At 38.4% G+C, this 25,701-nt stretch overlaps 1 protein-coding gene across 1 annotated transcript in view; it reads right to left on the bottom strand.

The window, feature by feature from the left end:
• The window catches only part of COL6A5 (collagen type VI alpha 5 chain), a gene marked incomplete at both ends in the record, with an annotated part of 109,657 nt that extends 92,759 nt beyond the window's left edge, over positions 1-16,898 (bottom strand). Inside the window, 6 exon segments of the mRNA XM_079705244.1 lie at positions 5,564-6,123; positions 11,244-11,876; positions 15,290-15,694; positions 15,697-15,727; positions 15,731-15,879; positions 16,832-16,898. Coding sequence (XP_079561370.1) covers positions 5,564-6,123; positions 11,244-11,876; positions 15,290-15,694; positions 15,697-15,727; positions 15,731-15,879; positions 16,832-16,898 — 1,845 coding nt within the window.
• Between the last annotated feature and the right edge of the window lie 8,803 nt (positions 16,899-25,701).

Raw genomic sequence — 25,701 nt, 5'->3', positions numbered from 1 at the left:
TTGGCAAAGTAGCAGGATAAAAAAATGAATGCACAGAAATCTCTTGCATTCCTATACAGTAACAATGAAAAATCAGAAAGAGAAATTAAGGAAACACTCCCACTTACCATTGCAACAAAAAGAATAAAATATCTAGGAATAAACCTACCTAAGGAGTCAAAAGACCTGTATGCAGAAAACTATAAGACACTGATGAAAGAAATTAAAGATGATACAAACAGGGCTTCCCTGGTGGCGCAGTGGTTGAGAGTCCGCCTGCCGATGCAGGGGAAACGGGTTCGTGCCCCGGTCTGGGAAGATCCCACATGCCGCGGAGCGGCTGGGCCCGTGAGCCATGGCCGCTGGGTCTGTGCGTCCGGAGCCTGTGCTCCGCAACGGGAGAGGCCACAACAGTGGGAGGCCCACATACCGCAAAAAAAAAAAAAAAAAAAAAAAAAAAAAGATGATACAAACAGATGGAGAGATATACCATGGTCTTGGATTGGAAGAATCAACATTGTGAAAATGACTATACTTCCCAAAGTAATCTACAGATTCAATGCAATCCCTATCAAACTCCTAGTGACATTTTCCACAGACACTAGAAAAAAAATTTCACAATTTGTATGGAGACAAGAAAGACCCAAAAGCAATCCTGAGAAAGAAAAATGGAGCTGGAGGAATCAGGCTTCCTGACTTCAGACTATACTACAAAGCTACAGGAATCAAGACAGTATGGTACTGGCACAAAAACAGAAATATAGATCAAGGGAACAGGATAGAAATATCAGAGATAAACCCATGCACATATGGTCACCTTATCTTTGATAAAGGAGGCAAGAATATACAATGGAGAAAAGTAGCCTCTTTAATAAGTGGTGATGCAAAAACTGGACATCTACATGTAAAAGAATGAAATTAGAACACTCCCTAACACCATACCAAAAAATAAACTCAAAATGGATTAAACACCTATATGTAAGGCCAGACACTACAAAACTCTTAGAGGAAAACATAGGCAGAACACTCTATGACATAAATCACAGCAAGATCCTTTTTGACCCACCTCCTAGAGAAATGGAAATAAAAATAAAAATAAACAGGGCTTCCCTGGTGGCGCAGTGGTTGAGAGTCCGCCTGCTGGTGCAGGGGACATGGGTTCGTGCCCAGTCCGGGAAGATTCCACATGTTATAGAGCAGCTAGGCCCATGAGCCATGGCTGCTGGGCCTGTGCATCTGGAGCCTGTGCTCTGCAACAGGAGATGCTACAACAGTGAGAGGCCCATGTACCACAAAATAAATAAATAAATAAATAAAATAAACACATGGGATCTAATGAAACTTAAAAGCTTTTGCACAACAAAGGAAACCATAAACAAGACGAAAAGACAACCTTCAGAATAGGAGAATATATTTGCAAATGAAGCAACTGACAAAGGATTAATCTCCAAAATTTACCAGCAGCTCATGCATCTCAATTTCAAAAAAAACCAAAAAACCCAATCCAAAAATGGTCAGAAGACCTAAATAGACATTTCTCCAAAGGAGATATACAGATTGCCAACAAACACATGAAAGGATGCTCAACATCACTAATCATTAGAGAAATGCAAATCAAAACTGCAGTGAGGTATCACCTCACACTGGTTAGAACAGGCATCATCAGAAAATCTACAAAGAATAAATGCTGGAGAGGGTGTGGAGAAAAGGCAACCCCAATGCACTGTTGATGGGAATGTAAATTGATACAGCCACTATGGAGAAGAGTATGGAGGTTCCTTAAAAAATTACAAATAGAACTACCATATGACCCAGCAATCCCACTACTGGGCATATACCTTGAGAAAACCATAATCCAAAAAGAGTCATGTACCACAATGTTCATTGCAGCTATATTTACAACAGTCAGGACCTGGAAGCAACCTAAGTGCCCATCGATAGATGAATGGATAAAGAAGATGTGGCATATATACACAATGGAATATTACTCAGCCATAAAAAGAAACGAAATTGAGTTATTTGTAGTGTCGTGCATGGACCTAGAGTCTGTCATACAGAATGAAGTAAGTCAGAAAGAGAAAAACAAATACCATATGCTAGCACGTATATATGGAATCTAAAAAAAAAAAGTTTCTGACTAACCTACGGGCAGGACAGTAGTAAACATGCCGATGTTGAGAATGGACTTGAGGACGTTGGGAGCGGGAAGGACAAGCTGGGAAGAAGTGAAAGAGTAGCACTGACATATATATACTACCAAATGTAAAATAGATAGCTAATGGGAAGCAGCTGCCTAGCACAGGGAGATCAGCTCAGTGCTTTTTGACCAGTTAAAGGGGTGGGATAAGGAGCATGGGAGGGAGATGCAAGAGGGAGGGGATATGGGGATATATATATACATATAGCTAATTCACTTTGTTATACAGCAGAAACTAACCTAACATTGTAAAGCAATTATATGCCAATAAAGATGTTAAAACATAATAAAGTGATTTGATAAACACTACAAATCAATATTAGAAATTTGGGTGAAAAGCTTTTACTAGAGATAATAAGTACATTAGTAAGCACATATCCATTCAACATGGACTGTTCCTTTATTTATACATAAAATTTGTAGATAGCCTACTGACTGGAAGTGGATGTTTATATGCATATATATATGTATCTGTACATATATATATGCATAGAAGACCAAGTTCTATAAGCCATAAAAATGTGTTATTAATTCATGGTTCAGGAGTTGTGTGTGTATATATATATACATATATATGTATCATAGTATATATTTATATTACATATTCTATATATAGTGTAAATATATTTTCTTTAGCATGTATCTCCTTAGTCTTAACCCTTTTGTCTATCTGTTATCACTGCCATTCTTTTACCAGCCCCTCCCTCAATACTCACAGAAGCTATCCCATAGTATTTGAAAATGTATCATCATTTTCAAATGATGATACATTTGAAAGTGATGATACAGTATCAGCCATAGAAGAATTAAAAGATGCTATCTGTTTTTTAATAACTTGTATAAGGCTCACCAGAGAGTATTAAAACCATCATTTGAGATCCATGCTGCCCTGGAGCCATTTTGAAAGTTGTAAATAGGGAAGTTCCTGAAGACGTTTGTGGCCTTGGCAAAGCCCCAGCTCTGCAAAGTGTGGAAGGTTCTCTTCCATGAACACATGTCAAAAGAGGAGACTTTTACCTGTGGTTCAGTATTCACAGGATGTACCTCCTCATCTCTATTTGTGATGGAAGCTGCTTCTTGCCCTCTACCATCTCCCACTCTTCCATGTCAATAAAAGAGTTTCAACTAGGCAGATGGTCGCCCAGGTAAAGACTATATTTCCCAGGCTTCCTTGAAGCTAGCTGTGGCCCTGTGACTAAATTTTTGATAGTAGATATTAGCAGGACTGATTTGGCCACTTCTGGGACTTAACAATAAAACAATTGAGCATGGTGGGCTCCCCTGGCCCTATCTCCCTTTCCACAAATGCAGGGTGATGAGGACTGGAGCTCCATTTGACCTAGAGATGGGTGCTATGTGTTGAGTATGGACCAGCCTCTTTGCTAGACCTGGACTGCTTACCCTGGACTATTACACAAAAGATAAACAATATTCTATGTTGTGTAGTTTAGGGTCTTTTTGCTAGAACCACTTAACCTGTCCCTGAACCAATACACAGTGTCACTCCATCCACATGTGCTCTGAGACCAGTCAGTGGTTTCCAGGCCCTCCAGCATAGGGTCCTTAGTTTTCCTGCCTCTCTATTCACCATATTATGGCTCATTTCCTTGTCCACAGTTTGTCTCCCCCCCTCAGGTGTGCCAGGGTTTTGGCACCTGACCTGCCACTACCTGATCAACAAAAAACATACTGTCTTTCTTCAGCTTGGTCCATGGCTTTCTCCCTTGAGAAGACCTGAAGTACAATCTATTTTAGGTTTTCTGAAACCCTTTTACTTTCCTTGGCATCAACTCCAGGAAACGTCAGGGAACCTGTACTCTTACACTCATTCTAAGACATCCTGAAGACCCTACTCTACTACTGTCCATAACAGGAAGAAAAAAATCAATGAAGTTGTGATTTAGGATTTTGCTGTTAATGCTACTTATTTGCTGGTTTATTTTTCTTTGGATTTTAGTGACTCAGAAAAAATTCTAACACATTTTCACTTTTGTAAGTTCAAGTAAGTTAGAATTCTTTTCCCTTCCACATCAGTGAACACCTTGACCAACTTTTAAAATAGCCACGTTTTAAGTAGCACTTACCATGGGCTAAGCCCTCTTTTAAGTGCCCTGCATGTATTAGTACCTTTAAGATTCACAATATGCCTACACATCTGGGACAAAGGCAGGTAGACAGTAAGTAACCAATTCAAGGTCCACAGCCAATAATTGATAAATCTGGGTTGTGAACTTTGATGCTTTGACTCCATCATCCTTTATCTTAATCAATAAGTAACATGACTCTTGGCAGACAATATTTTCAGGTGCTAACACTCGCGGTAAACACACACCATCTTCAATTAGTAAGTGGCTATTATTATTTTTTTAAATTTTATTGAAGTATAGTTGATTAACAATGTCACGTTAGTTTCAGGTGTACAGCACAGTGATTCATATATATATATATATATATATATATATATATATATATATATATATATATATATATATATATATATATATACTTTTTCAGATTCTTTTCCCTTATAGGCTATTACAAAATATTGAGTACAGTCCCCTGTGCTATACAGTAGTAGGTTTTTGTTGTTTATTTTATATACAGTATGTGTTAAACCTAACCTCCTAAATTATCCCTTCCCTCCTTTTCCCCTTGGTAACCATAAGTTTGTTTTCTATGTCTGTGGGTCTACTTCTGTTTTGTAAATAAGTTCATTTGTATTTTTTTTAGATAAGTGGCTATTACTAACAAGAGAAATAACAATCAGGTGCAGGAATTTGCACATTGTTCTTCCTTACTTCTGTCACTTAATTTTAGTCAGAACAAAAATGCAAATACGTGTTTCTGTTATAAATAAAAATAAGCAAGGGTTACATATGTCCTAGGTATGCATTCATAATAGAGAAATAATGGTTGGTGTTTATTATGCTAAACCTATATGGATACTCTGATGTAGGTATTATCCTCATTTTCTAGATGAGGAAGTTCAAGGTTCAAGCAGTGAAGTGAGTTGAACCTTAATCTACTTAAAGCCAGAGCCCATTTTCTTTCCACTGTCCTCATCTGCCTGAATTAGTGTGTGTACACACACACACACACACACAAATAAAAAGTTTCTTATCCTCCACAGCAGTGGGCTTTGTCAAAGCAACGACATTCTTAGCAACCTTCACACTTATGGCTTTCGAAAAGGGCAGCTGTCTATAGAGGGATTCTCCAACCTTGGCAATTGGCTTAAAGTGAGGGGTTGAATCCCTCCACAGTTATAAAGGAAGTTAGCAAAATGTAAGCCAGACAACTGGTCACGTCATTCCTTGTTTCAGCCTATTAGTCCACCTGAAGCAACCAACGAAGTACAGAGAATAAAGTCTTTTTCTTTTGCTTACATTTCTCAGTGCAGATGCTGTGAACAACTTCATTTTTGATGTCTTTTAAAGAATCAAATTTCTGCCCAAAGTTAAGCCTTTCCTCTGTCCCAGCAATTTGTTGCAATTGTGTTCTGTTAGCCTCACCAATGCCGACCACGTGGATGGTGATGTGTTCAGCACTTAGTCTCTCAGCAGGTTCCAGGACACCATCCGTGGACATCCCATCAGTCAACACAATGAGGTAACAGGGTACCTCGCTCATCTTCTGCTTCCTCCCCTTCCTTATTAGTGGCAGAATGAAATCCAGGGCTGCCCCAGTAAGAGTTCTGCCTCCAAGTTGCTTGATGTTAGAAACAGCCTTTCTTAATGTCACATCATTAGGATAGTCACTGATATCAAATTCCACTTCCTTCTCGTGGGAATACTGCACAGCTCCAACTCGGACTTTGTCTGGGCAGATGCTAAACATCTCTATCACCGCCAACATAAATTCCTTGATTTGCTCAAAGTGTTTATTCTGAATGCTGCTTGAGCCATCAATGAGGAAATAGAGATCAGCCTCTTTTGTATCTACACAGCCTGCAAAAAAAATGGAAAGCAGAAATTGCATTCTCTGTTAACTATAAGAGAATCTGGAGAGAACATTGCAGGAGGGTTTGGAGAGGAGGATGAGGCTGCGCAGCTTCTAAAGAATGAGAACACTTCAGGTTTGCACAGAGCCTGGACACTTCGCTGTGCACATTCATACCCATTTTCTCCTTTGAAATTTACCACAACCGTCTGAGGAAATTGAAACTGAATGAGGCCTAGTGGTTTGTCTGAGGTCACACAGCCAGTGAATTAAAGAGTAAGGACGAGATTCCCAAGTCTCCAGGATTTTAGTTAAAATCGTTTTTCTGGTATTGACACCTGGCTTTTTAGTTTATGCCTTATCATTTCCTGAGAAATGGGACGGGATAGATGACCTTCTGTTCTTACTTCCCCAATAAACTCTTCTGTCCAGAACTAGAATATGTATTTAAAGCTAGAACCAGATCATATTACTCTTCTGCTTAAATGGTTTATCATTGTATTTAGAATTTAAAAATGAAAAATCAACCGATCTTTCCCCCTTCTTTTCTCTCTGACCCTATTTCCAGCAATTCTTCATCTTCCTCACTGTGTTCCAGCAACACTGGGCTTCTCCTGTACTCTAAATGTGCCCCAGGGCCTTTGCACCTGCCCTCTTTCCTGGAATATTCTTCCCCCCAAATCTTCATGACTGGTTCCTTCTCACCTCCTGGTCGTGCCAATTAAAATGTCAGTTCTTTAGAAGGGCTTCCCTTCTAGCTAAAGCACATTGATCATTGTCTATTTTATTAACCTGTCTATTTTCCTTATGATGCCCATTACTTTCTGAAATTACCTATTCATTTGTTCATGAGCACAGCCTGTCTCCTGTCACAGAATGTCAGTTCCATGAGGGCGAGACTTTGCCTAATTTTCTGCTTCTGCCCGGTAGGCCTGGTATATCACAGGATTTCAACAGAAAATTGTAAATAAAGGAGCTCTCAACGTTCCTTCCTTTGTTGAGCAGCTCCTCTGAAAATGTGCTTTAACTTTCCTAGTAGTCTATTTAAAACTCTATTTAACCATTTTTGAAGTTAGGTAGAAGGAAAAGCATACGTTTAAAATTTAGTTATGTGCACAATTTCCTGGTTGAGTATGTGAAAAGGTCTTTAAAATACAACACAATTTAGTCATTTCAGAAATATTTTCTTTCTTGATAGCTTTTGGCAATATATGGCTATTGACACTACTTCAGGCTATGAGGAGTTGGTCCTTAAGAAATCAGAAATACTGGAAATAAGTTTGATGCTGAGAATTAAACTATGAAATCTACATATAAAGTATTAAGGCAGGGACTACCCTAGTGGCACAGTGGTTAAGAATCCACCTGTCAATGCAGGGGACACGGGTTCAAGCCCTGGTTTGGGAAGATCCCACATGCCGCTAAGCAACTAAGCCCATGAGTCACAACTACTGAGCCTGCACTCTAGAGCTCACGGGCCACAATTACTGAAGCCTGTGCTCTGCAGCAAGAGAAGCCACTGCAATGAGAAGCCCATGCACCACAACGAAGAGTAGCCCCCGCTCCTTGCAACTAGAGAAAGCCCAAAGACCCAACACAGACAAAAATAAATAAATAAATTTATTTTAAAAAAAGTAGCAGGGCAAAGGTTAGCAGTTATCTGTAAAAGACAGGGGTGATGCCAGGCCACAAAAACTTGACAGCAACCAGAATGAATTGACTTACATATGCAATAAAGAAGAATGGTGGTTGGTAATGAAGAAGAGAAAAATTTGAGTCCAGGGGTAACCATGGCAATACCCATCCAACCCTGCCTGGAGCTGTGAGTCACATGTTGCTATTAAAATGTGATCTTAAACTGATTAAAATTAAATAAAATTTAAAAGTCAGCTCTTCAGTTGCAAAAGCCACATCTCAGGTGCTTAACAGTCCCATGTGGCTAGTGGCTATTATATTCGACAGTGTAATTACAGAATATATCCATCTAAAAAGTTCAAGTGCACAGGGTTGAAGAGAAATGTGTCTCCTGGCACAAGGCCTCACCTGCACAGTTATACAGAGAGATAGACAGAGATGTAGATATATATATATTTGATTTTAAAATAGTCATTCCCCTGATTAAATACCACTACACATTTCAGTCATAAAACTAACTCCCTTGCTCTGATTCCACATCCTCCAGCAGTCTTTTGATTACAGTTTAGCTTCTGACTTGTCTATATGTCTACAGGGAGAGACTATGTTGCTCAGTGGACATGAATGTCTAGGTCCCTGGGCACTAATATTTCCATTGCAGAGATAATTGTCAATCTTTTTCTATGCATAGCCTCTTGGTTTGGTTAATGTAAGTCTTTCCTTGCTTTAATGAAGTTCTATTTAATAAATTGAATACCTAGTGGTGCCAAAGGTGGTGGATACAGCAGGGACTAAGTCAGTAGAGGTTGGTTCTCTGTGTCTGACCATTCTGAAACTACAAAGCTGGCCACCCCACTGTAGACCATGGCAAATTCACTGAGGTAGTGGTTCTCAGATATTGCTAGAGTGAGTTTGTTGGGGAGTTTTCTAAAATCCAGGTGGCCTAGGCCCTACTTGCAGAGACTGAGTCATTGGGTTGGGCCACTGAATTATTAACAAGCTCCTCAGGAAGTCCTGATAAATTTACAGCAGACACTTCTGGTGCTCCGCCTGTATCCCCTCAAATCCTTTACCATTTTTGTGTAACCAGTTCCCAGCACTTTCATTCCAATAGCTAGCACCTGTGTCTGTGGGTGGGTGGGCTGTTCTCAGGTTGTTGAAACCCTTTTTGCTTGGTATTAAGCCAGAGGTGTCTGGAAATGTACATTCTCTTCTGTGTTCTGGCATATAAATTCTCGTTACATTGCCCCCTTACTAGGACAAATCTAAGCTTTAACCCACACTGTCTCTCAAATGGTCCTGTGGAATTGACCCTCCATGTGTCTTTGCTTATCATCCTGTCCTTCCTGGTCCCATATCCTCCCTTCTCTACCAATCTCCAGTTTTTCCTGGGTATATTTGTAATATATCAGTTTCACATGAATCCTTATCTGACATCTACATCTGAGGAACTCAATCTAAGTCAGGTACCAGTATTAGAGAGCCACTGAATTAATAAGAAGCCACTTACTGAGGTCTTATGGAAGATAAGGATGGCCCTTGTCCTAGCCTTGGTCCCATATCTTCCCATTTAGAAATTCTGTAATGACAATAATAGTTTTTTGTCACATAATTTCAAACTCTCTGAGAGAGATCACGATACACATCCCTCCTATTCCCAAAAAGTTGCTACTAGACCAAGGCAGCTGCCACTCTGAGAGACTCCTCTCTGTATCACTCAGGAGGTAATAGGGGACTGGTTTTTTGCTGCTATCTTGTAATGTATATATGCAAGAGGAAGTCAAGGGCTGGTCCAGGATTGCATCTTTAAACTTTCAATCGGCTAATCTGAATTTAAAATTAGCCTTTAACATCATTGGAGGATTCTTTTCCATGTGAGTGCTGCCAAATTTGAGTTCCAATTGTTTGGAAGCATTTTATCTGCAGGGAAGTGTCAGCAGATATCTCAGAATTAGATAAACTCGAAGTCACATCAAGTATCTTTTGGCAGTATGTCCTGGCATCTTTGAAAAGAACTTGGTGAAACTATAGCAGATTCAGTTGTGTATAAAGATATAAGTACAATGATGATCCCTGCAATACTTTTATAAGAGCGAAACATTGGCAATGACCTCTATATCCAACAATTTAGGACATGTTAAACAAATTATGTTATATCCATATATAACATGGATGGAATATTATTCCCAACCTAAAAAGTGATAGAAAAATGAATTATGTTATATCCATATATAACAGGATGGAATATTATTCCCAACCTAAAAAGAATATTGCCAAAAAATATTTAAGGAGATGGACAAAAGTTCATGTTATACGGTTGACAGAAAAGTGAATAAGGCATATCATACCGGCTATCCCCAATATCCATTCTCTTTTCTACACTAATTTAGTCCCCAATATTTGCCTAGGTACTTGGCTGCCCCAAGTAAAGACTACATTTTCTACCTCTCATTTTTACAATGAAGAGTGACATGTGACTAAGTTCTGGCCAATAGGATGTAAGCAAAGATGGTGAGTGTAATTCCTGGGAATATCCTTGAAGAAAAAAAGGGGGAAGCCTGTCTTTTCCTTCTCTTTTATAATTCTTGTTCTTGGATGTGAAGGTAATGCCAGGAGCTGTTATCTTGGATTATCATGCTGGGAATAGAGACCACAAAGAGCAGAAAAGTAACTTAGAAAGAGACAGGGTCCCTGATACTGTGTTGTACTACCCAGCTCCTTATACCTACCTTAGGACTTATTTGTGAAACAGAAATAAAAGATAGTTTTATCCTATTGAAATCATTGTTATTTTTTTCTTTAGTTAGTCACACTCAGAAGTAATTGTAACTGGTACAAGTTACCCAACAGTGTGTTCCTGCATTGTCCAATACGACAGCCTCCAGCATGTAGCTATTAAACTAAAAATTAAATTAAATTAAATTAAAAACACAGCTCTTCAGTTCCATTAGCCTCATTCCAAGTGCTCAATAGCCATGATTGGCTAGTGGCCTCCTTATTGAACAGTGAAGATAAAGAACATTTCTATCATTACAAAAAATTCTGTTTGGCAGTACTGATACACATAATGTCACATCGTTTTTCAAAAAATGTGTATGCATGTGTTTGTGTGTACATGAGTGTAGAGACAGAGAAGAGACTAAAAGATAAGAGAAATAAATGATAAGAATGGCTTTATCTGAAAGATAAGATCACAGGTGATTTTATTTTCTTCTTTATGTTCATCAACACTATCAAACTATTTTATAATTAACATTTTTTATATTTTATCGAGGTATGACTTATATGCTTAAAACATTTATCCACTGCAATCATTCAATGATTTTTAGGAAATTCATAAAGTTGTGCAACCATCACCAAAATCTAGTTTTAGAACATTTTCATAACTCCTAAAGTTCCCTTACCCAACTACAACAAGTCCTCACTCCTGCCCCAGCCCTAGACAACTGCTCATATTATTTTTATACTATGAACAGGATTTTTAAAGACATACCAGTTTTATCAAGTTCCATTTGTTCAGCATGAGTTGAAATTTGGGACCATATTTCATTCTGGAGCTTTTTCAAGAAGTTCTTACTGTAAATTTCCAAGTCTGCATAGGACTTCATCATGGAGATGGTCTGTCTTGGAGGGTAAGACACTATTTCTTCTAACTGGGTCTTGTTGGCCCCTTGGATGCCCATAGCAAACACAGTTACATCCTCCAACCAGAGATCCAGTGCAGCCTCATGCACCTTGTGATCTGATGGTCTGTCAGCGACCAGGACTGCAATCTGGGGCACTCCCTGTGCCCTTCCGCTGCCACTTGATACTGAGAAGCCTTCTCTACTCATCTTCTCAATGGCAGCACCAGCAGTGGATTTCCCAGCCCGCAGAGAAAGCTTCTGGATTTGCTTCTGAAATTCAGATTGGGTTATGCTTGAGCTCAGAAGAGAAAAAGCCTGAACTCTGTCACTGTAGCTCATAAGACCAAGCCACAGGCAGTCGTCTTTCACATCCATGGAGGAGGTGATATTCTTCAGGAATTTCTGCAGGTTCCTTAGATTCTGTTTGGTCCCAACAGACTCATCCACCAGGAGCATGAGGTGGGCAAGCGAATCTTTCTGACAGGCACTGGGGAAGGGGACTGTAGAGGGAGAAAAAGTAGGAATGTTAGTATACACCCCTGGCCCAGAGTGAGAAAGGCACTCTACAGATTGTCAGAAGGCGTTAGTGAAAATAGAGGCAGTCATGATGGATGCAGTTAGCACACTTTTTAGTGAACAAAGGATAAAAACTCTCAGCAAAATTTACATGGGCCATTGACCTCAGAGGGTTTGCAATGCTATTCCCTCTATCTGAAGAATGCTTCTTACGATTTTCCTACCACATCTCATCAGCATGTTCTTCATGAGCACCATCACCACCAGTATGACTACCACCACCACTACTACCACCAACAGCAAGCACCTCCACCAGCACCACCATCACCACCACTACCACCTCTACCTCCACCTCCACTACTACTTCAACCTGTACCACCTCTACCACCACCTCCACCACCACCATGGTCTTCGTGACCACCATCACCACCACTATGACTACCACCACTACCCCTCATCTTCAGCAACTCTACCACCTGAACTTTCAACACTATCACTACCACCACCTCCAAATCCACCACTATCAGTATGAACAACCACCACCACCACTTTCAAATGCTGAAATATAGGCATAAATTAGTAGAAATATACCTGACCTCAGGGAACTCACATTCTATGGGGAGGACAGATAAGTAAATTATGCTATTTCAGACCATAGTAAATGCTAACAAGGAAATAAAATAAGTGACTCAATTGAGTTACCCTATGTTGGGGATGTGGGATGAGAACTAACTGATCTGAGACATAAAAAGTCAGGGAAGACCTCTCTGAAAGGATTACATTTGGGTTGAGAAAGATGAAGAGAAAGATTGAACTACACATTGTGTGAAAGGAAGAAGAATTCTGGCAGAAAGAAAAGCAAGAAATAGAAACAAGCAAGAAGCCCAGAGTAGCCAGAGACAATGAGTGAGGGGAACAATCATGGTCAGAGGTCAGAGGGAAGCAGGGCCCAATCATATGGGGCTCAGATGATCTTATTTAAATCTTTTAAATATCACCCTAGTTCCTGAGGGGAGATAATGAATTCATTAAAATTCATTAAAAAAAATTGCCCTAGTCCAGGAAAGAGATAATGGCTCTTGGTCAAGAATAAAGCAGGTAAGACAGAACAACAAGAGTAGTTTTGATATATGAATTAGAGATAGAACAGAGAGAACTTGATGAGAAATTGAATATGAGTATTGGGAGACAGGAAGAAAGTGGTGAAAACTCCTGGGTTTTTGGCCTGAACAACTGAGTGGATATTGGTGGTATCTTTTTCCAAGATAGGGGAGATAGTGGGAAGAACAGGTTGGAGGGAGAAGTCAGGAGCTCCATTTCAGACATATTAAGTTTGCGATACTATTGAAGATGCCAGGTAAGCAGTTGGTTGTATAAATCTGGAATCCACAGGAGAGTATATCACATGCACAGAATGCCCACTCCAGGAACAAGTGGAGGAGTCACAACTGTGGGGGGTGTAGCCAAGAGATAAGCTCAATCTTGCCAAGAACTATACACAAAATTATGAGCTCTAGAAGCCAGAAGGCATGTTTTACTTATCTCTATCTCTCCAGTACCTGGTGCCTGTTGGGAGCTCAGAAATATTTGTGGAATTATAATAATTCTCATAAATCTACCAATGTACTCTGAACCTCACATAGTTGGCTAAAACAAACTTACAGCATGGCCCACTCAGCTCAGTATTTATTTGCAAAGAGCTATTACTATTAATGACAGTAAACTGCCAAACTCCATACAAGTCATCTCACCCATATCGTAAGGTAGATACTATTATCCTCACTTTATAGGTAAGGAAACTGAAGATCAGAGGTTAAGTAACTTACTCAAGGTCTCTAGCAGCCAAGCCAGGGTTTGAATCCAGACTCCAAAGCCCTTACTCTTAACCTCTAAAGGCAAGGATAGGGTCTTGACAAACAAAACCCTGTTGCACTGTATACTGCTGTGAAATAAATTAGGAGGAGTGAGAGAAACACAGATCAGTACACAAAGCCTTCTAAGAAGGTGGTAAAGTCCTATGGCCTTGGAAAGCTCAGGCTACCTACAGGGCTGTAATATCTCCAAGGTCCTCAGGGTGAAGGGTCACAGGAAAGTTTTTTTCTCTGGGAAGAGAAGCACATGTGCTGTAAGAACTTGCTATTTCTCCCAAGGCAGGAAGAGTGAGGAATGGGAAGACTGGAGGTAAAAGTACTCCCTGATGCTTCAGGGGCAGCACTAACTGTGACAGAGTCTTCTAGATACGTACCCAAACCTATTTCCTCTTCTTGCTCATAGGCCTAGACCTGATTTCTCAGCCTCACCTGCAATTAGGTGTGGCCATGGGACTGAGATCTGGCTAATGAAATGTGAGCAGAAGTAGTGTGTGTCTCTTCCAAGCTTAGCCCATAAAACCACATCTTGAGTGACGTTCCATCTTTTTTCCCTTCCACCAACTCTATACCAATTCCCAAGGCACCTTGAAAGTAATATTTGAAGATGAAAGAGCCACCGCCAACCTAATTATCTAAATAGAAGAAAGACAACTTGTCAACTTGAACACTGGCCCTATAGTGTTACAAGGGAAATAAATAAACTTCTTATGATTCAGGAAGTCTATTTGTTATTAAGGCCTAGGCTGGTCTGACTGCAAAATCAACCCATAGTGATAGCCAAGGAATTGGTGAATGATAGAGCAGGAAAAAATTTCAAGATCATTCCAACTCTCATACCTTATAAAGGAGGATGATGATGCAAGGCTCAGAGAGATGACATCACTTCCTCAAGTTCACAGCCAGCTAGTGGCATTGTCTGGACCTCTTGACCTGTGGTCAGGGCACTTTGTACCAAACCAGGTGGCTTCCTCAAGTCTTAGAACAAGATAACACCTACTTAGAATAGCCCCTCATCAACAATAGAGCACAGAGACAGCCAGGAAGATCCATTTTGCTTGGGGCTCTTTCTACCTCACTCTGGAGACAATGGCTGGGGCCCCTCATCAGTGCAGCACACTTACTGGGCACCTCCCATGAGTGTGTACTGGCCTGTTTCATCTGTTCATCAACAGTGCATGTGTAACTTCCTGTCTCACTTTACCCTTTCTTTACTAATGCTTTCTAGGATTACCTCCCACAGAAACTACTTGTACTCAAGGGTCTTCTGTTTCAGGTCTTCATGGAGAACTTGCTTAAGACATAAATAAAGCATTTTTCAAATGAGAAGCTGTAAGTCATGGGGGTAAAATTAGCCCTCCTTTCAGCCTAAGGGATCAAGACTGAAAGTTGATGAGAAGGAGGTCTTCTGCATTTCCACATGAAATACTGAGATTTCTGGTGAGTGGCACCATAGAGATAATAGGAGATGGCTCTCTGGACCAGATTACATGGGGATGGGACACCTCTTCAACCAAAGGCTTCCTTACCTACTGTATGAGAGTGGGCTGCTTCCTCCTTGTACTGAGCTGCATCCTTGAGAATCTGCATCACGTTTTGGGAGAACATGCTGAGATCTTGGACCGTCTGAAGACTGTAGTGGAACTGGCCTGTGGCCATGTCCTTCAGAGTCTCCTCAGGCATCCCCTGCATCCCCACTGAGATGATCCTCACCCCATCGCTGCGCAGCGCCTTGGAGGGCACTTCTATGGCATCCTCGGACTCAGTTGAAGCCAAGACCACCAGGATCAGAGTAAACTGTCTCCTGTCCCTCCCGTTTGAGAAGTAGGTCGTGTGCACCTCCTGGAGAGCATTCCCAATCCGCAAGGAACCGCTCAGGAACCTGAAGTTCTTCTTGAGGTGGTTCAACATGGGTCCTCTGTTCTTGAAGGTGTGAGCTGGAATTCTCCGTGGAGCCCATCGCTGTACTAGGCCAGGCCCACACGGTACTTGTGGGCCTCTATGGGGAGGTTGCTGATCATCTTGTTGATGAACACCTTCACAAATGGGAAGGATTTAATTCCCAAGTGGTTGGAGCTATCCACCAGAAACACCACATTGGCATACTCAGGGCCTGGCTCTATCAAAATAAAATGACAACAAACCCTTTGGGTCAAGAGGGATAGTTTTTGTACCCGCCTATCAGTCAGTCATCAGCTGCAGACTTCTCCCAAGAACTGGAGGGAAGGAGTGGAGGGTTACGGGTAAGGTGGCTCTGGGAAAGCCAAGGGCAAATGTCCTGAGAAAGAGGGGTACAGCCATGAGTTATTGCCATTGTAGGCAATATTCACAGCAGCTGGGGGTGGGGGAGTGTGTACCTGACTCATAAAGAGAGTCTGGACAAGGGGAGGCACCAGGAGCATTGACTTTAGCAGTCATGGTCAGCCACCTCCACCCACCCAGTTAGTGATCTACTGGTAAATGTTTAACTAAGCAGGACATTTCTTTCAAAATGATCCTGAAATTCACTAGGAAGTCTTAGGGTAGCATAGTGCAGGGTTAAAAATACTTCTTTGAATGATGTTTTTAGTAATTACAGAAAAGTAGAAAAACCTAGCTTTCATATTCCATATATGCATGTATGGAATATGAAAGCTTTTATATTGCTTATTTTATATATATATATGTATATATATATATATATATATATATATATATAATTTCCTCTGTGGTGTTCCTTTTTTCCTTTTCTTTCATTTATTAAAGCCAAGGTGCAAACTGACCCACAAAACGTATGGGTTGACTCTATTCATACAGACATGGAACATCAGGACTTCAAGAAATCAATGAATAATTAAAGGTTTTCCTAGCCAGGTGTAGAATAATACATGCCTTTTGCCCATGGCTTTCCATCATCCTTGAGAGCTTACATTTGCTTGATATAATATATTACCAACTACAAATAAATGCTGTCTGCTTTGATTTTTTTAGTAAAGAAATAAATTCCTTGTTTCTATTTATTAAAATAAAGATTTGTTGAGACATAAAATATTTATTTTCCTGATAATAATAAACATAAAATGTACTGGTACCTGGGCTCTGATATGTCAGTGTTTCAGTCCAAAGGGTGAGAACAAATACAATTAGCATGATCTTCATTTTGCTGGTGACGTTTTCTTGCTTTTACTCTGTAAAAAATGTTATTTACAATATAAAAAATCTCATTGTCTAACAAGAAATAACTACTGGTAAAGTTGGTTTAGAGCACAACACACTGTAAACACTGTATTTGTCAACAACGCCAGTTGTGTTTAAAACATTCATCAAGAGTTTGAGTATTTGTTGAAAATAGATAATGCTAATGTTTTCTGAGTCCTTACCATGGCTCAGATACTTTTCTCAGTGCTTTTTAAGCATCATCTTATTTAACCCTCACAACCATCTTACTGGGAGGTACAACTACTATACCCACGTGACAGATAAGGAAACAGGCACAAGTGACTTGGTAAGTGGTGGATCCATCATCCTAACCCAGAGAAGGTGATCGCAGAGCCCAAGTTCTTAACCACTGTGCCGTGAGGTTTATACAAAATCTTTGGACTCAGAACTTATGTAATCACTACTTTTGACCATCTGTTTTCATGTCAACAATGACTATTTTATATGTTCACAACTTGGCTCAAAAATCCAACAGTTACCCATGTTGTTTTCTTCATTAAACCCTTGTAAGAGCTGTTCCCTTATTTCTGGTTATACTCAGTTTTATAAATTACTTTAACTTCAGTATTTCTCTCCATGAGCACACAATCAGAAATCTTCATGAGAATTTATAAACTTACAGAAATTCCACCAAGTCAAAGTTGTTCTCTATTAATAGGGAAATCGATAAAATAACCAATACTTAAAAATAGAGATGCCTTCAATGAGATACCAAAGGTATAAGGACTGGATTTTATTCTAGAGGTGACCTTTCCATCAGTTACTTTAAAATTGCTAATCATGCGGGAAGACTGAGGGAATCACTGAAAACTTGATTTGGAAGTCACCCTATAGATCATTTAGACTAAACCCTTATTTTGCTAAGGAGGAAATCGAGGATCCCCAGTAGTTATTGGCTGAATCATGTTAGCGACGACTTTCAGATCTATACTCATCATATTTTAATATATTATATATTTTACTTATTCATTAATTTTATTATTGAGATATAATTCACATTCTACAAAATTTACCCTTTAAAGTGGACAATTCAATGTGTTTTAGTATATTAATAGTATTTGCATCCCAGCAGCAGCGATTTTAGGAAGTTCATTCTACCAAAAGGACACTGGTATTAGTTACTGCCATTTTAGATTCCTCCCTCTAGCCTATTAGTGCCAGAGGACTTACCCATTCACCAGCCAGTCAACACCAGGCCCAGGCCCAGGGGCCCTGCAGCCAGCCACCTGTGACCTGCCCCTATCCACCAGCAGGCCAGCCCCAGCCCCTGGACACCATAGGCTCCACAAGTAGCCACTGGGGACCCAGCCCTGCCCAAGAGCATGAGGCAGAGCCTGGCAACCAACTGGCCTGGAGTCCAGCCCTTCTTACCAGTGTGGCCAGTAGTAAGCCCCACCACAACAGAAGGACACATGCAGCCCAAATAGGGGGCACCCATAGAGCACATAGCTCTGGTGACCAGAAGGAAATGTGCTGCTGGGCCCCATAAGACATCTCCTACATAAGACCACTCCTCCAATATCAAAAATGTAACTTACCTACCTAATATATAGAAATAAAGACAGAGAATTAAGCAAAATAAATGACAGAAAAATATGTTCCAAATGAAGGAACAATACAAAATCCCAGATGAAGAACTAAGTGAAGAGACATAAGCAGTCTACTTGATAAAGAATTCAAGGTAATGATCATAAAGATGCTCAATGAACTCACAGGAAGAATGAATGAACACAGCAAGAATTTTAACAAAGAATTAGAAAATGTAAAGAAGAACCAAAGATAAGAATAAAATAACTGAAATAAAAAATACACTAAAAGGAATCAACAGTAGATATAATTTTCCAGAGGAACAGATCAGCAAATTGGGAGACAGTGGTGGAAATCACACAAGCTGAAAAGAAAGAAGAAAAAAGAATTTTTAAAAAATGAGGCTAGTTTTAGGGATCTCTGTGACAACATCACACATACTAATACTTGTATCATAGAAGTTCCAAAGGAATAGAGAGGGAGAAAGGGACAGATAACTTATTTGAATAAATAATAGCTGAAAACTTCCCTAACCTAGGAAAGGAAACAGACAAACAGATCTAGGAAGCACAGAGAGTCTAAAACTAGATGAACCCAAAGAGATCCACACAAAGACACATTGTAATTAAAATTGCAAAAATTAAAGATAAAGAGAGAATATTAAAAGAAGCAAGGAAAAAGCAGTTAGTTACATACAAGGGAACTCCCATAGACTATCAGCTGACTTTTCAGCAGAAACTATGCAAACCACAAGGGAGTGGCAGAATATATTTAAAGTGATGAAAGAAAAAACCTACAACCAAAAACACTCTACTCGGCAAGGCTATAATTAAGATTTGAATGACAGATCAAGAGTTTTGCAGATAAGTGAAAGCTAAAACAGTTCAGCACCTCTAAAACAGCTTTACAAGAACTGTTAAAAGGACATATCAAAGTATCAATAGAAAAGAAAATACCACAACTAGAAACATTAAAAATTACAAAAGGAAAAAATCTCATTGTAAAGGCAAATATACAGTAAAGGTAATAGATCAACCACTTATAAAGCTAGTAGGAAGGTTAATAGACAAAAGTAATAAAATTATCTATACCCACAATAAGTAGGTAAGGGATACACAAAACAAAAAGATGTAAAACATGATGTCAAAACATTAAATGTGTGGTTGGGGGAGTAAAAAGGCAGGGCAATTACAATGTGTTTGAACTTAAGAGATCATCAACTTGAAATATATATATATATATATATATATATATATATAATATAAATATATATATATAACTACATATATATTGCTATATATAAACCTCATAGTAACCACAAACCAAAAATCTATAATAGATACACACACAAAAAAAGGGAATCAAACATAATACTAAGTAAAGTCATCAAATCACCAGGGAAGAGAGCAAAAGCAGAAGAAAGGAACAAAGAAGAACTATGGATACAATCCCCAAACAGTTACCAAAATGACAATAAGTACAAACCTATCAATAATTATTTTAAATGTAAATGGAATAAATGATCTAATCTAAAGACATAGAGTAGCTGGATGGATTAAAAAACAAGAGCCATATATATGCTGACTACAAGAGACTCACTTCAGATCTAAAGGCACACACGGACTGAAAGTGAGGTGATGGAAAAGGTATTCCATGCAAATGGAAATGAAAAGAAAGCTGGGGTAGCAATACTTGTATCAGACAAAATAGACTTTAAAACAAGAGACAGAGAAGAGATATTACATTATGATAAAGGGATCAATCCAAGAAGAAAATATAACAATTATAAATATATATACACCCAACATAGGAGCACCAAAATACATAAAGCAAATATTAACAAATGTAAAGGAAAAAACTGACAGTAACACAATAATCATAGGAAACTTGAACACTCTACTTACTTCAATGGATAGATCATACAGGTAATCAACAAGGAAATACTGGCCTTAAATGACACATTAGACTAGATGGACTTAATAGATATTTACAGAACATTTCATTCAAAAACAACAGAATACACATTCTTTTCAAGTGCACATGGAACATTCTCCAAGATAGATCACATGCTAGGCCACAAAACAAGCCTCGATTAATTTAAGAAGACTGAAATCATATCAAGCATCTTTTCTGAAAACAGTGATGTGAGGCTAGAAATCAGCTACAAGAAAAGAACTGCAAAAAACACAAACACAGGAGGCTAAACAATATACTACTAAACAACCAATGGGTCACTGAAGAAATCAAAGAAGAAATCAGAAATACCCAGAGAAAAATCAAAATGGAAACACAACAACACAAAATCTATGGGATACAGCAAAGGCAGTTATAAGAGGAAAGTTTATAGTGATACAGCCTACTTCAAGAAACAAAAATAATCTCAAACAAACGACCTAGCCTTATGCCTAAAGGAACTAGAAAAACAAGGACACACAAAAGCCAATGTTAGTAAAAGGAATAAAAATAAAAATATTAGCAGAAATAAGTATATACAATGGAATATTACTCAGCCATAAAAAGAAACGAAACTGAGCTATTTGTAATGAGGTGGATAGACCTAGAGTCTGTCATACAGGGTGAAGTAAGTCAGAAAGAGAAAGACAAATACCGTATGCTAACACATATATATGGAATTTTAAAAAAAGTCATGAAGAACCTAGGGGTAAAACGGGAATAAAGACACAGACCTACTTGAGAATGGACTTGAGGATGTGGGGAGGGGGAAGGGTAAGCTGTGACAAAGCGAAAGAGAGGCATGGACATATATACACTACCAAACGTAAGGTAGATAGATAGTGGGAAGCAGCCGCAGAGCACAGGGAGATCAGCTCGTTGCTTTGTGACCGCCTGGAGGGGTGGGATGGGGAGGGTGGGAGGGAGGGAGATGCATGAGGGAAGGGATGTGGGAACAGATGTATATGTATGACTGATTCACTTTGTTATAAAGCAGAAACTAATAAAAAAAGTTAAACAAAGACTGAAAAATAATAGAAAAAATCAATGAAACTAAGATTCAGTTCTTTGAAAAGATAAACACAATTGATAAATCTTTAGCCAGAATCATCAAGAAAAAAAGACAGAGCCTAAATCAATAAAAGCAGAAATGACAGAGGAGAAGTTACAATGGACAGCACAGAAATACAAAGGATCATAAGAGACTACTATGAACAACTATATGCCAATAAAATGGACAACCTAGAAGAAATGGATAAATTCCTAGAAACATACAATCTCCAAAGACTGAATCAAGAAGAAATAGAAATTATGAACACACTGATTACCCCTAGTGAAATTGAATCAGTTATTTTTAAAAAATCTCAACAAACAAAAGTCCAGAACCAGAGGGCATCACAGGTAAATTCTACCAAACAATTAAGGAAGAGTTAACACTTGTCCTTCTCAAAATATTCCTCACCAAAATGAAGAGTATAAAATGCTTTCGAACTCATTCTATGAGGCCAGCAAAACCCTGATACCAAAACCAGAAAAAAACATCACAAGAAAGAAAATTACAGGCCAATATCACTAATGAACACAGATGCAAAAATCCTCAACAAAATATTAGCAAACTAAATCCAACAATACATTGATCAAGTGGGATTAATCTCAGGGTGAAAGTGTTTTTCAATATCAGTAAATCAATCAATGTGATACACCACAATACAAACTGAGGAATGAAACCCATATGATCATCTCAATAGATGCAGAAAAAGCTTTTGACAAAATTCAACATCGATTTATGATAAAAACTCTTCAGAAAGTGGATATAGAGGGAAACATACCTCAACATAATAAAGGCCACATATGAAAACTCCACAACATCACACACCATAGTGAAAAGTTGAAAGCATTCCCTCTAAGATCAGGAACAAGACAAGGATGTCCACTCTCACCACTTTTATTCAACACAGTATTGAAAGTCTTAGCCACAGCAATCAGACAGGACAAGAAATACAAGGAATCTAAATTGAAAAAGAACCATTAAAACTATAACTGTTTGCAGAAGACATGATATTATATATAGAAAATCCTAAAGATGTCCCCCAAAATTATGAGAACTAATAAATGAATTCAGTAAAGTTGCAGTATACAAAATTAACATACAGACATATGCTGTGTATCTATACACTAAAAACAAACTATCAAAGAGAAATTAAGAAAAGAATTCCATTTACAATTGCATCAAAAAGAATTAAATTCTAGGGATAAACCTAAATAAGGATGTAGAAGAGCTGTACTAGGAAAACTATAAGACAATGAAAGAAACTGAAGACAACACAAACAAATGGAAAGTTATACCATGCTCGTGGATTGGAAGAATTAATATTGTTAAAATGACCATACTCCCCAAGGCAATCTACAGATTCAGTGGAATCACTATCAAAATACGAATGAAATTTTCCCCCAGAACTAAAACAAATATTCTAAAATTTATATGAAAATGTAAATGACCCCAATTACCAAAACAATCTTGAGGAAGAAAAAAGCTGTATCAACCTCCCTGATTTCAAACTATACTACAAATGTACAGTAATCAAAACAGCATGGTACTGGCACAAAAACAGATACATAGATCAATGGAACAGAATAGAGCCCAGAAATGAACCCACATGTATATGGTCAATCTATGACAAAGTAAGCAAGAACATACAATGGGAAAGACAACTTCTTCAATAAATTATACTGGGAAAACTGGACAGCAACATGCAAAAGATATAATCTGGAGTACTTTCTCACACCACATACAAAAATAAACCCAAAATGGTTTAAATATCTAAATGCTAAGACCTGAAAACTGCTAGAAGAAAACATAGGCAGTACACTCTTTGACATCAGTCTTAGCAATATTTTTTTGATATGTTTCCTCAAGTAAAGGCAACAGAAATAAAAATAAACAAATGGGACTACATCAAACTAAAAAGCTTTTACACAGTGAAGTAAACTATTAACATAATTAAAGGCAGCATACTGAACGGGAGAAGATATTTTTAAACCATCTATCTGATAAGGGGTTAATATCAAAAATATACAAAGAACTCATACAACTTAGTATATTAAAAGAAAAACGACCCAATTAAAAAGTGGAAAGAGGACGCAAGTAGACATTTTTCCAAAGAAGACATACAGATGGCCAACAGACACATGAAAACATGCTCAATATCACTAATCATCAGAGAAATGCAAATCAAAGCCACAATGAGATAGCACGTCACACCTGCCAGAATGGCTATTATCAAAAAGTCTACAACTAACAAATGTTAGTGAGGATGTGGAGAAAAGGGAACGCTTGTACACTCTAGGTGGGAATATAAATTGGTACAACCACTATGGAAAACAGTATGGAGGTTCCTCAAAAAATTAAAAATAGAACTACCATACAATCTAGCAAATCCACTCCAGCTATTTTACTGTAGAAAACAAACCACTAATTTGAAAATATATATGCACCCTCATATTCACTGTACCGTCATTTACAATAGACAAGATATGCAAGCAATCTAAGTGTCTATCAATAGATGAATGGATAAAGAAGATGTGGTGTATATACACAATGAATATTACTCAGCCACGAAAAAAGAATGAAATCTTGCTGTTTGTGACAACATGGATGGAGCTAGAGGGTATTACGCTAAATGAAATAAGTCAAAAAGAGAAAGAGAAATAGTGTATGATTTTACTTATATTTGGAATTTAAAAAACAAAACAATGGAACAGAACATAGAATACAGAAAACAAACAGATAGTTGCCAGAGGAGAGGGGAGTGTGGGGACGAATTAAACAGGTGACAGGATCAAGAGGGTACAAACTTCCAGTTATAAAATAAATAAGTCATGGGGATACAATGTACAGCATAGGGAACATAATCAATAATATTGTAATAACTTTGTATGGTGAGAGATGTTAATTAGATTTATGTGGTGATCATTTTGTAATGTATAAAAATATTAAATCATTATGTCATATATCTGAAACTAACATAATATTGTAAAGCCAATAATATTTAAATTTTAAAAACTGATGAAGTCCAATTTGTCTATTTTTTTGTTCTTACTAGTGACTTTTGGTGTCATAGCTAAATCACCATTACCTACTCCACAGTCATGAAAATTTACTTTGTTTTTTCTTCTGAGAATTTTACAGTTTTATCATTTACATTTACATATCTGATCCATTTTGAGTTAACTTTGGTATATGGTTTGAGGTAGGGATACAACTCCATTCTTCTTCATGTGGATGTCCAGTTGTCCCAGCACCATTTGTTGAAAATTTGTTGAAATGACTTTTCTTTCACGATTGAATTATCTTGGCACCCATGTCAAAAAAAAATTTACTATAAGTATCTCAGTTTGTTCTTGGACTCCAAATACTATTCCTTGTATATATTCTTATGCCAGTACCACACAGTCTTGACCACTTTTGTAGGAAGCTTTTAAGTTGGAAAGTGGTGAGCCTTACAAACTTTTTCTTTTTCAAGATTGTTTTGGATATTCTGGGCCCCATGCATTTCAGTTTTTTTTTTTTAACATTCTTATTGGACTATAATTGCTTTACAATCGTGTGTTAGTTTCTGCTTTATAACACAGTGAATCAGTTATACATATACATATGTTCCCATATCTCTCCCCTCTTGCATCGCCCTCCCTCCCTCCCTCCCTATCCCACCCCTCTAGGTGGTCACAAACCACCAAGTTGATCTCCCTGTGCTATGTGGCTGCTTCCCACTAGCTATCTATTTTACGTATGGTAGTGTACATATGTCGATGCCACTCTCTCACCTTGTCACAGCTTACCCTTCCCCCTCTCCATATCCTCATGTCCATTCTCTAGTAGGTCTGTGTCTTTATTCCCGTCTTGCCCCTACGTTCTTCATGACCTTTTTTTTTCTCTCTTAGATTCCATATATGTGTGTTAGGATACAGTATTTGTTTTCTTTTTCTGACGTACTTCACTCTGTATGACAGACTCTAGATCCATCCATCTCACTACAAATAACTCAATTTCGTTTCTTTTTATGGCTAATATTCCATAGTATATATATGCCACATCTTCTTTATCCATTCATCTGTTGATGGACACTTAGGTGGCTTCCATGTCCTGGCTATTATAAATAGAGCTGCAATGGACATTTTGGTACATGACTCTCTTTTTTTTTTTTTTGGTATGCGGGCCTCTCACTGTTGTGGCCTCTCCCATTGCAGAGCACAGGTTCCGGAG

The sequence above is a fragment of the Hyperoodon ampullatus genome (assembly GCF_949752795.1).
Source record: "Hyperoodon ampullatus genome assembly, chromosome: 5".
NCBI classification, from domain to species: domain Eukaryota; kingdom Metazoa; phylum Chordata; class Mammalia; order Artiodactyla; family Ziphiidae; genus Hyperoodon; species Hyperoodon ampullatus.
The sequence above is the reverse complement of the archived record's forward strand: the minus strand, read 5'-3'. Positions and strand labels throughout refer to the sequence as shown.